The following is a 13,063-nucleotide window of genomic DNA, read 5'->3' as shown; positions in this document are numbered from 1 at the left end:
ACTAGAATCTGTTCTTTTCTTTAAGAAAGTGTTATAATATTTGTTAGATTATTGCACTGAAATGGAAAGTGTATTGCATGGCTGTTTGTACTAGTCCGGACGTATGCCGTTTTTAGAGTGCTTGCCCACGGAAACTCTGGGCAGACAAGTCCCTGTACTATCCTCTTTATACTAAGGGCCAGCAGGGTGACAACACGTATCATCTATTACCGTCTTTTGACGTAGCCGGGCATCGTCTTCCCGAGGCAAGGGGGTTAACTGACTATACAAATCCAGTTTCCATCCTTGCCGAACTAGGCTGCACTATGGAGTTACATTTTGGCTGGACTAACAAGTCTGTGCATAGTTTAATCAAAGTCATGTAACGAACTGGACATCCGGTTCGTAAACAATATGGATTTCAACGTGCAGATTTCGGCCGACTGCAGGATTTGCAAAACATGTGTTCCGCCAACTACTAGGCGTCGACAGATATTTTGCAAATTCGTTCATGCTTTTAATCAAGGTGATCACGTGATTTGATGCACTTCGCGCGTTTAACACCCTTTTTATTTCAATATAGATCTTTATCATCGAGCAGATAGTTTTGACTGGGCACCGCCATTTTGTTTGATGAATATTTTTCAGTAACAAAACGCTTCTGAAACAAAGAATAGCACGTTAATTTACTAGACAATGTACATGTCCTTCAAGGTTTGCGAAAAACAATTAATAAGGCTTGGTGCAATTATGTTGATTTAACCATACGTTTCCATAGCTACAAGTGTTAAGAAGGTTTCTAACGTTAGTTACCCAATTTCAACAACCTTGCGTGTCAAAAAGTAGCATCATGTTATAACTTTTCTTCGTGTACCTGTCAAAAGGCATACGTATAATTTTAACTTATACTTAATTACTCGAATCTTTGCAAAAATATGTAAGGGATATCGTCCACTTTCTCCATACACTATTAAACTTGTGGTAATAGGTTTGACACCAAGGAATTGCTTACATGCATAGAGGTGTAGTTTCTCCACTGAATCATATAATTCCATGCCCCAAATCTCGGCTCCATATTGTAAAATTGTACTTATTTTGTATCTAAAATTTTGTAAAATGTGGGGTATGAAACATCCCCAAGTGTTTTAATTTGAAGGATTCCAATTAAAATATGTTTGCTTGCGTTTGCCAATTGCCCAGTCTTCATGAAATGATGATGTTTCAAGCATAATGTTAAATAAAAGGTCCAGGTATGGAAGAAGTATATCAGTAGTATTTTTAAAGAATACTCCAATAAAGCTATCATATCCAGATGACTTTCCATTCTTAAGATGGTTAATACCCTCCAGGATTTCTTCATGTGTTATTTGCCTATCGAGTACCTTTCGTGATATTACATAATCATCATTATCTAATTCTGTTGGTTGCAAATTCATCAAATTCAATATATTCATCTCCTTCTCCTACAGGGGTAGAACTAAGTTCTAAGACTTTAAAATGCACATACCAATACTTAATATTAATATTAGTTTGCTTGTGCCGTTTTTCCCAAGACTTTTAATTGCTGTCCAAAATGATTTCGAATCGTGAAAATCTTGTTCCAAAAACGTCACCTTATTTTCATAATACTCTGATTTCTTACGTCTACACATTTCATTCTATTGATTACGAACACTGTGATAGTTTTCCAGTGAGGCCGAATGTTTCTTTCTAATAAATGTATTTAAACATCTGCATCTTACTTTAAAGACACACAGTCGATATCACACAACGGCTTTTTGTAGTTAGTATTGCCAGATCTTTTCTGCATATTCTCTGCAGCTATACATAAAGATTTAGCAATGTATTGCACAGTATCCTTAATACTAGAAAATGTTGCATCTACTGTTTTATTTAAATACTTCTACTTCATCATCTGATGATAATTTTCCTATGAAGTCTTCACATCTCTCTTGTTTCCATGCACAATTGAATGAAGCATTTATATATGTGTTCCACGTCTCATGTGTTACACATGGTGTACTGAGACACGCCGTGACAGGAAGATGCGGAGATAGGGGCGGCACTCAGAGTCAAACGTATTACAAATGTCAAACAGGTCGGATGAACAGATTACATAGTCTACAACACTCGCTCACTGCGTGTCAATAAAAGCGTAATCCCCACACTTCGAATCTGTACCGCACTTCCATTCACGATGTGAATGTTAAAAACACTGCACATTTCCAACAAGCATTCACCAAGCCTGTTTACCAACATGTTCCCAGAGTAGCGCTTTAATGTAAAGTTATCTAGCAAATCAACCATGTAAAATTATCATGTTGCTCTAGAACCTCTATAATGTCATCTTCAACAAAATCTGCGTTGATCCCCGTTCTTCAGTTAAAATCACCCCAACAAAATATTAACATCCTTACATGTACTCTATTAGTCTAATAAACTGTCTTAAACCAATGATATTAAATGAGGTAACAAAATTCATAAAACTACAATCATCTTGTTTGGAGCTCAGACCAGACACATTCCAGCAACTAAATCTAGAGTGGTCAGTATCGTTTTTGCTGCCCACGCTTGAGTGAGGTAAAGTTCTTCAGTAACAGTGTCAGTAATATTTCTTACACTTGGATGAGGTGAAATGTCATCTGTTGTTTCACCTGAGTGAAGTTTCCTAAAACCACAAAGGCCCTGACCGCTTGCCTATAAACTGCCTGTTATTTCTCCAGTGTGACTACAGTGTCTCTACCCTGCTGATCCCGGACACGTGGATGACTCTCTACAGTGTCTCTACCCTGCTGGTCCCTCTCACGTGGATGACTGTCTTCAGTGTCTCTACCATGCTGATCCCGCACACGTGGATGACTGTCTACAGTGTCTCTACCCTGCTGGTCCCTCTCACGTGGATGACTGTCTACAGTGTCTCTACCCTGCTGGTCCCTCTCACGTGGATGACGTTCTACAGTGTCTCTACCCTGCTGATCCCACTCACATGGATGACTGTCTACAGTGTCTCTACCCTGCTGATCCCGCACACGTGGATGACTGTCTACAGTGTCTCTACCTTGCTGATCCCGCACACGTGGATGACTGTCTACAGTGTCGCTACCCTGCTGATCCCGCACACGTGGATGACTGTCTACAGTGTCGCTACCCTGCTGATCCCGTAAACGTGGATGACTGTCTACAGTGTCTCTACCCTGCTGACCCCACTCACGTGGATGACTGTCTACAGTGTCGCTACCCTGCTGATCCCGTCAACGTGGATGACTGTCTACAGTGTCTCTACCCTGCTGACCCCACTCACGTGGATGACTGTCTACAGTGTCTCTACCCTGCTGGTCCCGCAAACGTCGATGACTGTCTACAGTGTCTCTACCCTGCTGGTCCCACTCACGTGGATGACTGTCTACAGTGTCTCTACCCTGCTGACCCCACTCACGTGGATGACTGTCTACAATGTCTCTACCATGCTGGTCCCGCAAACGTCGATGACTGTCTACAGTGTCTCTACCCTGCTGGTCCCACTCACGTTGATGACTGTCTACAGTGTCTCTACCATGCTGGTCCCGCAAGCGTGGATGACTGTCTACAGTGTCTCTACCCTGCTGATCCCGCACACGTGGATGACTGTCTACAGTGTCTCTACCCGGCTGATCCCGCACACGTGGATGACTGTCTACAGTGTCTCTACCCTGCTGATATCGCACACGTGGATGACTGTCTACAGTGTCTCTACCCGGCTGATCCCGCACACGTGGATGACTGTCTACAGTGTCTCTACCCTGCTGACCCCACTCACGTGGATGACTGTCTACAGTGTCTCTACCATGCTGGTCCCGCAAACGTCGATGACTGTCTACAGTGTCTCTACCCTGCTGGTCCCACTCACGTGGATGACTGTCTACAGTGTCCATACCCTGCTGATCCCGCAAACGTGGATGACTGTCTACAGTGTCTCTACCATGCTTGTCCCGCAAACGTCGATGACTGTCTACAGTGTCTCTACCATGCTGATCCCGCACACGTGGATGACTGTCTACAGTGTCTCTACCATGCTGGTCCCGCAAGCGTGGATGACTGTCTACAGTGTCTCTACCCTGCTGATCCCGCACACGTGGATGACTGTCTACAGTGTCTCTACCCTGCTGATCCCGCACACGTGGATGACTGTCTACAGTGTCGCTACCCTGCTGATCCAGTCTACGTGGATGACTGTCTACAGTGTCTCTACCTTGCTGACCCCACTCACATGGATGACTGTCTACAGTGTCTCTACCCTGCTGATCCCGCAAACGTAGATGACTGTCTACAGTGTCTCTACCCTGAATGCCGCACACGTGGAAGACTGTCTACAGTGTCGCTACCCTGCTGATCCCGTCAACGTGGATGACTGTCTACAGTGTCTCTACCCTGCTGACCCCACTCACGTGGATGACTGTCTACAGTGTCTCTACCTTGCTGGTCACACTCACGTGGATGACTGTCTACAGTGTCTCTACCCTGCTGACCCCACCCACGTGGATGACTGTCTACAGTGTCTCTACCCTGCTGGCCCCACTCACGTTGATGACTGTCTATAATGTCTCTTCCCTGCTGGTCACACCAACGTGGATGACTGTCTACAATGTCTCTACCCTGCTGGTCCCACTCACGTGGATGACTGTCTACAGTGTCTCTACCCTGCTGACCCCACTCACGTGGATGACTGTCTACAGTGTCTCTACCCTGCTGGTCCCGCACACGTCGATGATTGTCTACAGTGTCTCTACCCTGCTGGTCCCACTCACGTGGATGACTGTCTACAGTGTCTCTACCCTGCTGGCCTCACTCACGTGGATGACTGTCTACAGTGTCTCTTCCCTGCTGGTCATACCCACGTGGATGACTGTCTACAGTGTCTCTACCCTGCTGATATCGCACACGTGGATGACTGTCTACAATGTCTCTACCCTGCTGATCACACCAACGTCGATGACTGTCTACAGTGTCTCTACCCTGCTGGTCCCGCAAACGTGGATGACTGTCTACAGTGTCAATACCCTGCTGATCCAGCTCACGTGGATGACTGTCTACAGTGTCTCTACCCTGCTGATCCCACTCACGTGGATGACTGTCTACAGTGTCTCTACCCTGCTGGTCACACCCACGTCGATGACTGTCTACAGTGTCTCTACCCTGCTGACCCCACTCACGTGGATGACTTTCTACAGTGTTTCTACCCTGCTGATCCCATTCACGTGGATGACTGTCTACAATGTCTCTACCCTGCTGATCCCGCTCACGTGGATGACTGTCTACGGTGTTTCTACCCTGCTGACCCCACTCACGTGGATGACTGTCTACAGTGTCTCTACCCTGCTGACCCCACTCACGTGGATGACTGTCTACAGTGTCAATTTCCTCTGCTGATCCAGCTCACGTGGATGACTGTCTACAGTGTCTCTACCCTGCTGATCCCGCAAACGTGGATGACTGTCTACAGTGTCTCTACCCTGCTGGTCACACCCACGTCGATGACTGTCTACAGTGTCTCTACCCTGCTGACCCCACTCACGTGGATGACTGTCTACAGTGTCTCTACCCTGCTGATCCCACTCACGTGGATGACTGTCTACAGTGTCAATACCCTGCTGATCCCACTCACGTGGATGACTGTCTACAATGTCTCTACCCTGCTGATCCCGCTCACGTGGATGACTGTCTACAATGTCTCTACCCTGCTGGTCCCTCTCACGTGGATGACTGTCTACAGTGTCTCTACCCTGCTGGTCCCACTCACGTGGATGACTGTCTACAGTGTCAATACCCTGCTGATCCCGCTCACGTGGATGACTGTCTACAGTGTCTCTACCCTGCTGACCCCACTCACGTGGATGACTGTCTACAGTGTCTCTACCCTGCTGGTCCCACTCACGTGGATGACTTTCTACAGTGTCTCTACCCTGCTGGTCCCACTCACGTGGATGACTTTCTACAGTGTCTCTACCCTGCTGATCCCGCACACGTGGATGGCTGTCTACAGTGTCTCTACCCTGCTGATCCAGCTTACGTGGATGACTATCAACATTGTCTCTACCCTGCTGAACCCGCACACGTGGATGTCTGTCTACAGTGTCTGTGGTCCGAAGTCAAATCACCGCCCTCGGCTTGTGTCAGGATATCGACACTGCGATCACTTCTCACACTTTGCAATTGTTCAACTTTTATAACACAAATATTTATCAGGGTTTAATGTTCCCAGCCTATTTAACTCTGAACGCTGATTATTTGTCAAATCACTGGCAACTGCAATCCCCATATCCTTTAGGGTGTCTCTCATACCAACAATCTGCAGCTTGTCCACCCGGCAGGTCAGTCTCACTGGAAGTAGGCGTGGTGCCTTGTCCCCTCGTGAGGGGAGCCTTGGGGCACGTTTTATATCTTTAGTAAATAGATAGGATAAACGTGGATCTTTATCTCTAGCTCTAGATTAAGGGACTACATAGGGAATGGGATTGTTTTGTCGACTGTAACGTTCACGGTGTTCAACTCCCCTCAATCTGTCACAATAGATGTTCATATCGTCAGGCTTTTCCGCTAGAGCATCCAGCTCACTGAGATACCATGCCGCAGTTTAACATGGCTACCCCACTCAGACACAATATACTGACTCTGAGCCGACAAGTCCTTGATTCAGCCCCGTAATGCCGAGAACAAGGCAGGGTAACAACAGGTTACATCTCATAACGACTTTTTATATGAAGCGGCCGGGGATGTTAAACTGCGACATGGTATCTCGGTGGCCTAGCACTGTAAGTACCGACTAGTACAAGCAGCCACACTCACACGTGCATGAACTATTTGAGAGAAATACTCTTACCCGCGACGTTAAACCTCATTTCATCTCACTCGCTCATCATACCAAAAACATCATGCAGTTTCACAATAACACCCATCCTAACGTACAGGTAATAGAAAAATGTGACTATCAGTATATGACAACAATGCACATTTCGACACACAAAGACCATAAAAATTAGTATCGTTAAATAAGTATAGCCTTGTGATTGACACATTTACATGCCCGGAATCTGTAACTAGAGAGAAAGGGCATTTTGTATGGAGATCTATTATCATAAAGACAAAATCTGGTCGTACAAAGCCTTAAAACCTCGTTGTGCTTAAACCAGTCATCAAGTACTGAGGCTATAGCTATTATTCTGGGTAGGGGCTGACAAAGGCTGTTATCCAACCCGGGGTATAACAATCGTCTCCACATACCGCAGGGTCACCCGGGCGACACAAACATGTGCAGCCGTGTCCCCGCGGCGATGCAAGACGGCGTTATTAATAGAAAAGAAAGCACTAGATTAACTGTCGGGCTCTTTGTTTCATAACAGATCCAGTTACCCGACACATTGAAATCATACATAGTCACAGCAATGAATATGAAGGAGGTGCTGAATAATACGCTTAGGAAAATATGTACACAACCAAGAAAGGATTTATTAACCATATACATATTGTCTAATGTGTTACAATCTGCTATTTTACCATATTATTCAAACATAATTGTTTCATAAACACATTTGATCATATTCTCCAAAGTAAACAAACATAATTAGTACTTATAAATATGTCATATAAATATTTAGAAGCACATTTCATCTCCTTGTGTAAATAAATAATTACATGTTTAGTCTAAATCAAGTTTATTTGAGGGAAATGACCATATAGGCGCTTGAAATATATTTTTCAATCTAAAAATTTAATCAAAATTTAAATTTTCACATTCAAATTCTCCGTTGCGTCTATTGTGTTATTTTCTTTATTTAGCGTGAAGTGTAGTTATTTTCATTCCCTATTACATACGTACAACAATGTGAAGACCTGACTTTTTAATGACCCACTAAAACGTCAATGAAGCTATAATTATACCCAGGGTATATAATTCCACATGGACGGGGGCAGGGGTGTAGACCCTCGCCACCTGCAGGGGTGTCCTGGATACCCAGTGATGTAGAACACATTTCAGTCAGTCAACACGGACATGGCTGTGTGACGGTACACTCAATCAGGATTAATACCAAGGAATTGTGAGTATTTACGTATATATTATATACTCTGTTTAGGACTGTATGACTGGCCTTATCGTGATACTGGTTTACACGAATAGTTGTTAAAGTTCACATAGTTTGTTTTGAAGGACGCGTTTTGGTTTGGGGTAAACGTGTATGATTTCAATGGTATGTGAGCCTTTGTTTTCGAGTTGTTTGCTGTGGACATCGCCTAAAGGAGAATATTTGTATACAGTGGTGTTGATCAAGAGTTGGAGGATCGGAATGATTAATACCGGAATATAACACTTTAATCGTTATACCAACAAATGGTGAGGTAAGGTGAAATGGGGTTTAACTTAGCGTCCAAGCTTATTGCACTTTTATAGGGACATCTAGCCCACTGAGATACCATGCCGCAGTTTAACATAAATACCCACTCAGACACAGTATACTGACTCCGAGCCGACCAGTCCTTGGTTTATCCCTTTAATGCCAAGCAATACAATCTTTTTACATCTTTTGGTATGATGCGGTGGAACCTTTCGCTCCCCGGGAAGTGGCTCTAGCACTAGACCAAGGAAGCGGTCCAAAGTACTAAAACAATATCACTATCCGGATGGTCTCAATTCAACAACGTTTTCTTTTCGTTTTTGGTCTTTTTGGGTCTTTTTTATGTCATGGATGAATCGACTTTTATTTATCATACTTCAAACAAGTTATATTACATACAAGGGCGTATACCTAATACCTGAACTGTTAATACACTGAACTGTTATTTTGAGACAATATCCTCCTTTATGAAATATAATATGTTGTTATTTCATACACGGAACTCGAGGGTCTATTCAGAGGGTATTGGGGAATCAACAGTGTGGTATTTGGTTCTAAGATTCACCATTAAAAAACAATAATGGTTTACAAAAATTTCCTTCATATATTATTTATTGTATGTCTAATTTTTCAGTAATAGATCGGTTAAAGGGGAAGTGTACCCTTTCATGACCTGGGAACGAGTCTTGTTTGTTTTCGTCTGTGATTGACATTCTGACTTGGAAGAGTGACTTTTGACATGTGCTCTTGCTTGCGATTTTTTTAAATAGTATTCGGGGTTCAGGTTTGAAGAAATGAGATTCAGAGTAAAATATTAGATGGTATTCGGGGTTCAGGGCTGAGGAAATGAGATTCAGAGTGAAATATTAGATAGTATTCGGGGTTCAGGGCTGAGGAAATGAGATTCAGAGTGAAATATTAGATGGTATTCTGGGTTCAGGGCTGAGGAAATGAGATTCAGAGTGAATTATTAGATGGTATTCGGGGTTCAGGGCTGAGGAAATGAGATTCAGAGTGAAATATTAGATGGTATTCGGGGTTCAGGGCTGAGGAAATGAGATTCAGAGTGAAATATTAGATGTATTCGGGGTTCAGGGCTGAGGAAATGAGATTCAGAGTGAAATATTAGATGGTATTCGGGGTTCAGGGCTGGAGAAATGAGATTCAGAGTGAGATATCAGATGGTATTCGGGCTTCAGGGCTGGAGAAATGAGATTCAGATTGAAATATTAGATGTATTCGGTGTTCAGGGCTGAGGAAATGAGATTCAGAGTGAGATATCAGATGGTATTCGGGCTTCAGGGCTGGAGAAATGAGATTCAGATTGAAATATTAGATGTATTCGGGGTTCAGGGCTGAGGAAATGAGATTCAGAGTGAAATATTAGATGTATTCGGTGTTCAGGGCTGAGGAAATGAGATTCAGAGTGAAATATTAGATGGTATTCGGGGTTCAGGGCTGAGGAAATGAGATTCAGAGTGAGATATCAGATGGTATTCGGGCTTCAGGGCTGGAGAAATGAGATTCAGATTGAAATATTAGATGTATTCGGTGTTCAGGGCTGAGGAAATGAGATTCAGAGTGAGATATCAGATGGTATTCGGGCTTCAGGGCTGGAGAAATGAGATTCAGAGTGAAATATTAGATTGTATTCGGTGTTCAGGGCTGAGGAAATGAGATTCAGAGTGAAATATTAGATGTATTCTGGGTTCAGGGCTGAGGAAATGAGATTCAGAGTGAAATATTAGATGTATTCGGGGTTCAGGGCTGAGGAAATGAGATTCAGAGTGAAATATTAGATTGTATTCGGTGTTCAGGGCTGAGGAAATGAGATTCAGAGTGAAATATTAGATGTATTCTGGGTTCAGGGCTGAGGAAATGAGATTCAGAGTGAAATATTAGATGTATTCTGGGTTCAGGGCTGAGGAAATGAGATTCAGAGTGAAATATTAGATGGTATTCTGGGTTCAGGGCTGAGGAAATGAGATTCAGAGTGAAATATTAAATTGTATTCTGGGTTCAGGGGTGAGGAAATGAGATTCAGAGTAAAATATTAGATGTATTCTGGGTTCAGGGGTGAGGAAATGAGATTCAGAGTGAAATATTAGATGTATTCGGGGTTCAGGGCTGAGGAAATGAGATTCAGAGTGAGATATCAGATGGTATTCGGTGTTCAGATGAGGAAATGAGATTCAGAGTGAAATATTAGATGTATTCTGGGTTCAGCACTGGAGAAATGAGTTCATAGTGAAATATTAGATTGTATTCGGGATTCAGGGCTGAGGAAATGAGATTCAGAGTGAAATATTAGATGTATTCGGGGTTCAGCACTGGAGAAATGAGATTCAGAGTGAAATATTACATTGTATTCTGGGTTCAGGGCTGGAGAAATGAGATTCAGAGTGAAATATTAGATGTATTCGGGCTTCAGGGCTGGAGAAATGAGATTCAGAGTGAAAAATAAGATGTATTCTGGGTTCAGGGCTGGAGAAATGAGATTCAGAGTGAAATATTAGATGGTATTCGGGGTTCAGGGCTGAGGAAATGAGATTCAGAGTGAGATATCAGATGGTATTCGGGCTTCAGGGCTGGAGAAATGAGATTCAGATTGAAATATTAGATGTATTCGGTGTTCAGGGCTGAGGAAATGAGATTCAGAGTGAGATATCAGATGGTATTCGGGGTTCAGGGCTGAGGAAATGAGATTCAGAGTGAAATATTAGATGTATTCGGTGTTCAGGGGTGAGGAAATGAGATTCAGAGTGAAATATTAGATGTATTCGGGGTTCAGGGCTGGAGAAATGAGATTCAGAGTGAAATATTAGATGGTATTCGGGGTTCAGGGCTGAGGAAATGAGATTCAGAGTGAAATATTAGATGTATTCGGGGTTCAGGGCTGAGGAAATGAGATTCAGAGTGAAATATTAGATGTATTCGGGGTTCAGGGCTGAGGAAATGAGATTCAGAGTGAAATATTAGATGTATTCTGGGTTCAGGGCTGGAGAAATGAGATTCAGAGTGAAATATTAGATGTATTCGGGGTTCAGGGCTGAGGAAATGAGATTCAGATTGATAAATAAGATGTATTCTGGGTTCAGGGGTGAGGAAATGAGATTCAGAGTGAAAAATTAGATGTATTCTGGGTTCAGGGGTGAGGAAATGAGATTCAGAGTGAAATATTAAATTGTATTCGGGGTTCGGGGCTGGGGAAATGAGATTCAGATTGAAATATTAGATGTATTCGGGGTTCAGGGGAAGGAGAATTTCCATTGTCCCAAATGCCTTAGGAAAACCATTCAGATTGACACGGGTGGATATTCACCACGACATTTACTTTGAATCACGAACCCGGTATTAGTAAATAGTTCGTGATTGTCCGTGCATTCGTGTATGATTCATCGTAACACGTCAGACAGCTCATATGTGTCGCAACATTTAACAGGATCCCATGACGTCATGGCTGTTGACTGAAATACCACGTGAGTCAGTATCGTGACGGTAAAACGCGTTGTTTTGTTGATACGGATCCTGAGTAACTCGGGGGTCTGGAGCGCCGTAATTCCCTGTGAAGAGTTGCGCCCCTTATTCGTGCCCGGATGCACTGTACGTCGTTTGGGATATTGTGATTGGACAGTCGTCATCTTTCCATCATCCCTTCCTTCATCCCGCCCATCGTTTCGGTATCCCGCATCTGACGAGATATTTCTGTAATGCCAAGCGACGTCTTACCATACACACAAACGTATTCAGTATAGAAATTGTCATTATGTTTAGCGAGGTTTAGGGTATATGGAACACACGTTCTGAATCACTTGCATTTTGAAGTACATACATCTTTAGTAGGTCACACACACACACACACACACACACACACACACACACACACACACACACACACACACACACACACACACATAGTCAATCAGGCCCTTCGAACTTATTCCACATAATAATGATTATTTGTACATCGAACTAGGAAGTAGCTTACCACACCACTTCTTTGTTTCGTCCTCCCATCACTCAAACATACCCGGAATTCTTACCCCCAGGGAAGTGAGGTGACCGACCTGGCTAACCTAACCGTGGACAACAGGACAAGCAGCCATCCGACGACTATCGACTGGAACGACATAAACATGTCTGTCCTAAAACAGGCCCACCTACATTAATCTCTGATTAAATTATCAACACATATACTTCTCAATTATTGAAAGGAATAATCAGATATGTCATTCTGTTTGAATATCCCCTTGGCATATTATGAGTATCAAATATTTATGTGTCTCATAGTAAGATAAAATTATCCCTACCAAAAGTGGAATAGTAGGTGGATCGTTGCTCACAATATCGATCACTGGACTGTCTCATTGTATCGGTTATTCACAGGCCGCCCTTGCATACCTTTAAACAAAAAAACCTATAAATTCAGCCGAATGAGAGAACAATTTTGATGCCTCAGTCACTTAAATATTAACTTTATTCCAACTATGTCATGTACGACTTCAAATAATCTACTTTTGACCAAAGAAATCAATGATAGATAGCAGGAATGAAGTGCTTAGGGGTATTGTTTTCAAAATTTAGGTTTCTAGCTAGGGGTGAGGTGAAATGAGGTTTAACGTGGCGTCCACGATTATTGCACTCATATAGCGACGTGCATGCACGTGTATGTGTGGCTGCTTGTACTAGTCCGGACTGACGCCGATTTTAAAGTGCTA

The 13,063-nt window shown here is 43.2% G+C and overlaps 1 protein-coding gene across 1 annotated transcript; it reads left to right on the top strand.

Moving 5' to 3' along the window:
* The first annotated feature begins 675 nt into the window (after nucleotides 1-675).
* On the top strand, nucleotides 676-10,893 carry LOC125381433. Its single transcript, XM_048397962.1, has 5 exons — nucleotides 676-693; nucleotides 2,984-4,270; nucleotides 4,647-5,258; nucleotides 5,414-6,076; nucleotides 10,828-10,893. The coding sequence occupies exons 1-5, from the start codon at nucleotides 676-678 to the stop codon at nucleotides 10,891-10,893; spliced, it is 2,646 nt and encodes an 881-aa protein (XP_048253919.1).
* The last annotated feature ends 2,170 nt before the right edge of the window (nucleotides 10,894-13,063 follow it).

This window comes from Haliotis rufescens, unplaced genomic scaffold (genome assembly GCF_023055435.1).
Source record: "Haliotis rufescens isolate VD_foot unplaced genomic scaffold, xgHalRufe1.0.p SCAF_18, whole genome shotgun sequence".
NCBI lineage: Eukaryota > Metazoa > Mollusca > Gastropoda > Lepetellida > Haliotidae > Haliotis > Haliotis rufescens.
This window is presented reverse-complemented; position numbering and strand designations above follow the sequence as displayed.

What these genes read in the sequence shown, in the direction of transcription:
- LOC125381433 (XM_048397962.1), top strand. An exon ending in ACCCTGCTGATCCCGCAAAC is followed by an intron (nt 4,271 to 4,646) that starts GTAGATGACTGT and finishes GACTGTCTACAG; the next exon opens with TGTCTCTACCCTGCTGACCC. An exon ending in CTGAACCCGCACACGTGGAT is followed by an intron (nt 6,077 to 10,827) that starts GTCTGTCTACAG and finishes TTCTGGGTTCAG; the next exon opens with GGCTGGAGAAATGAGATTCA.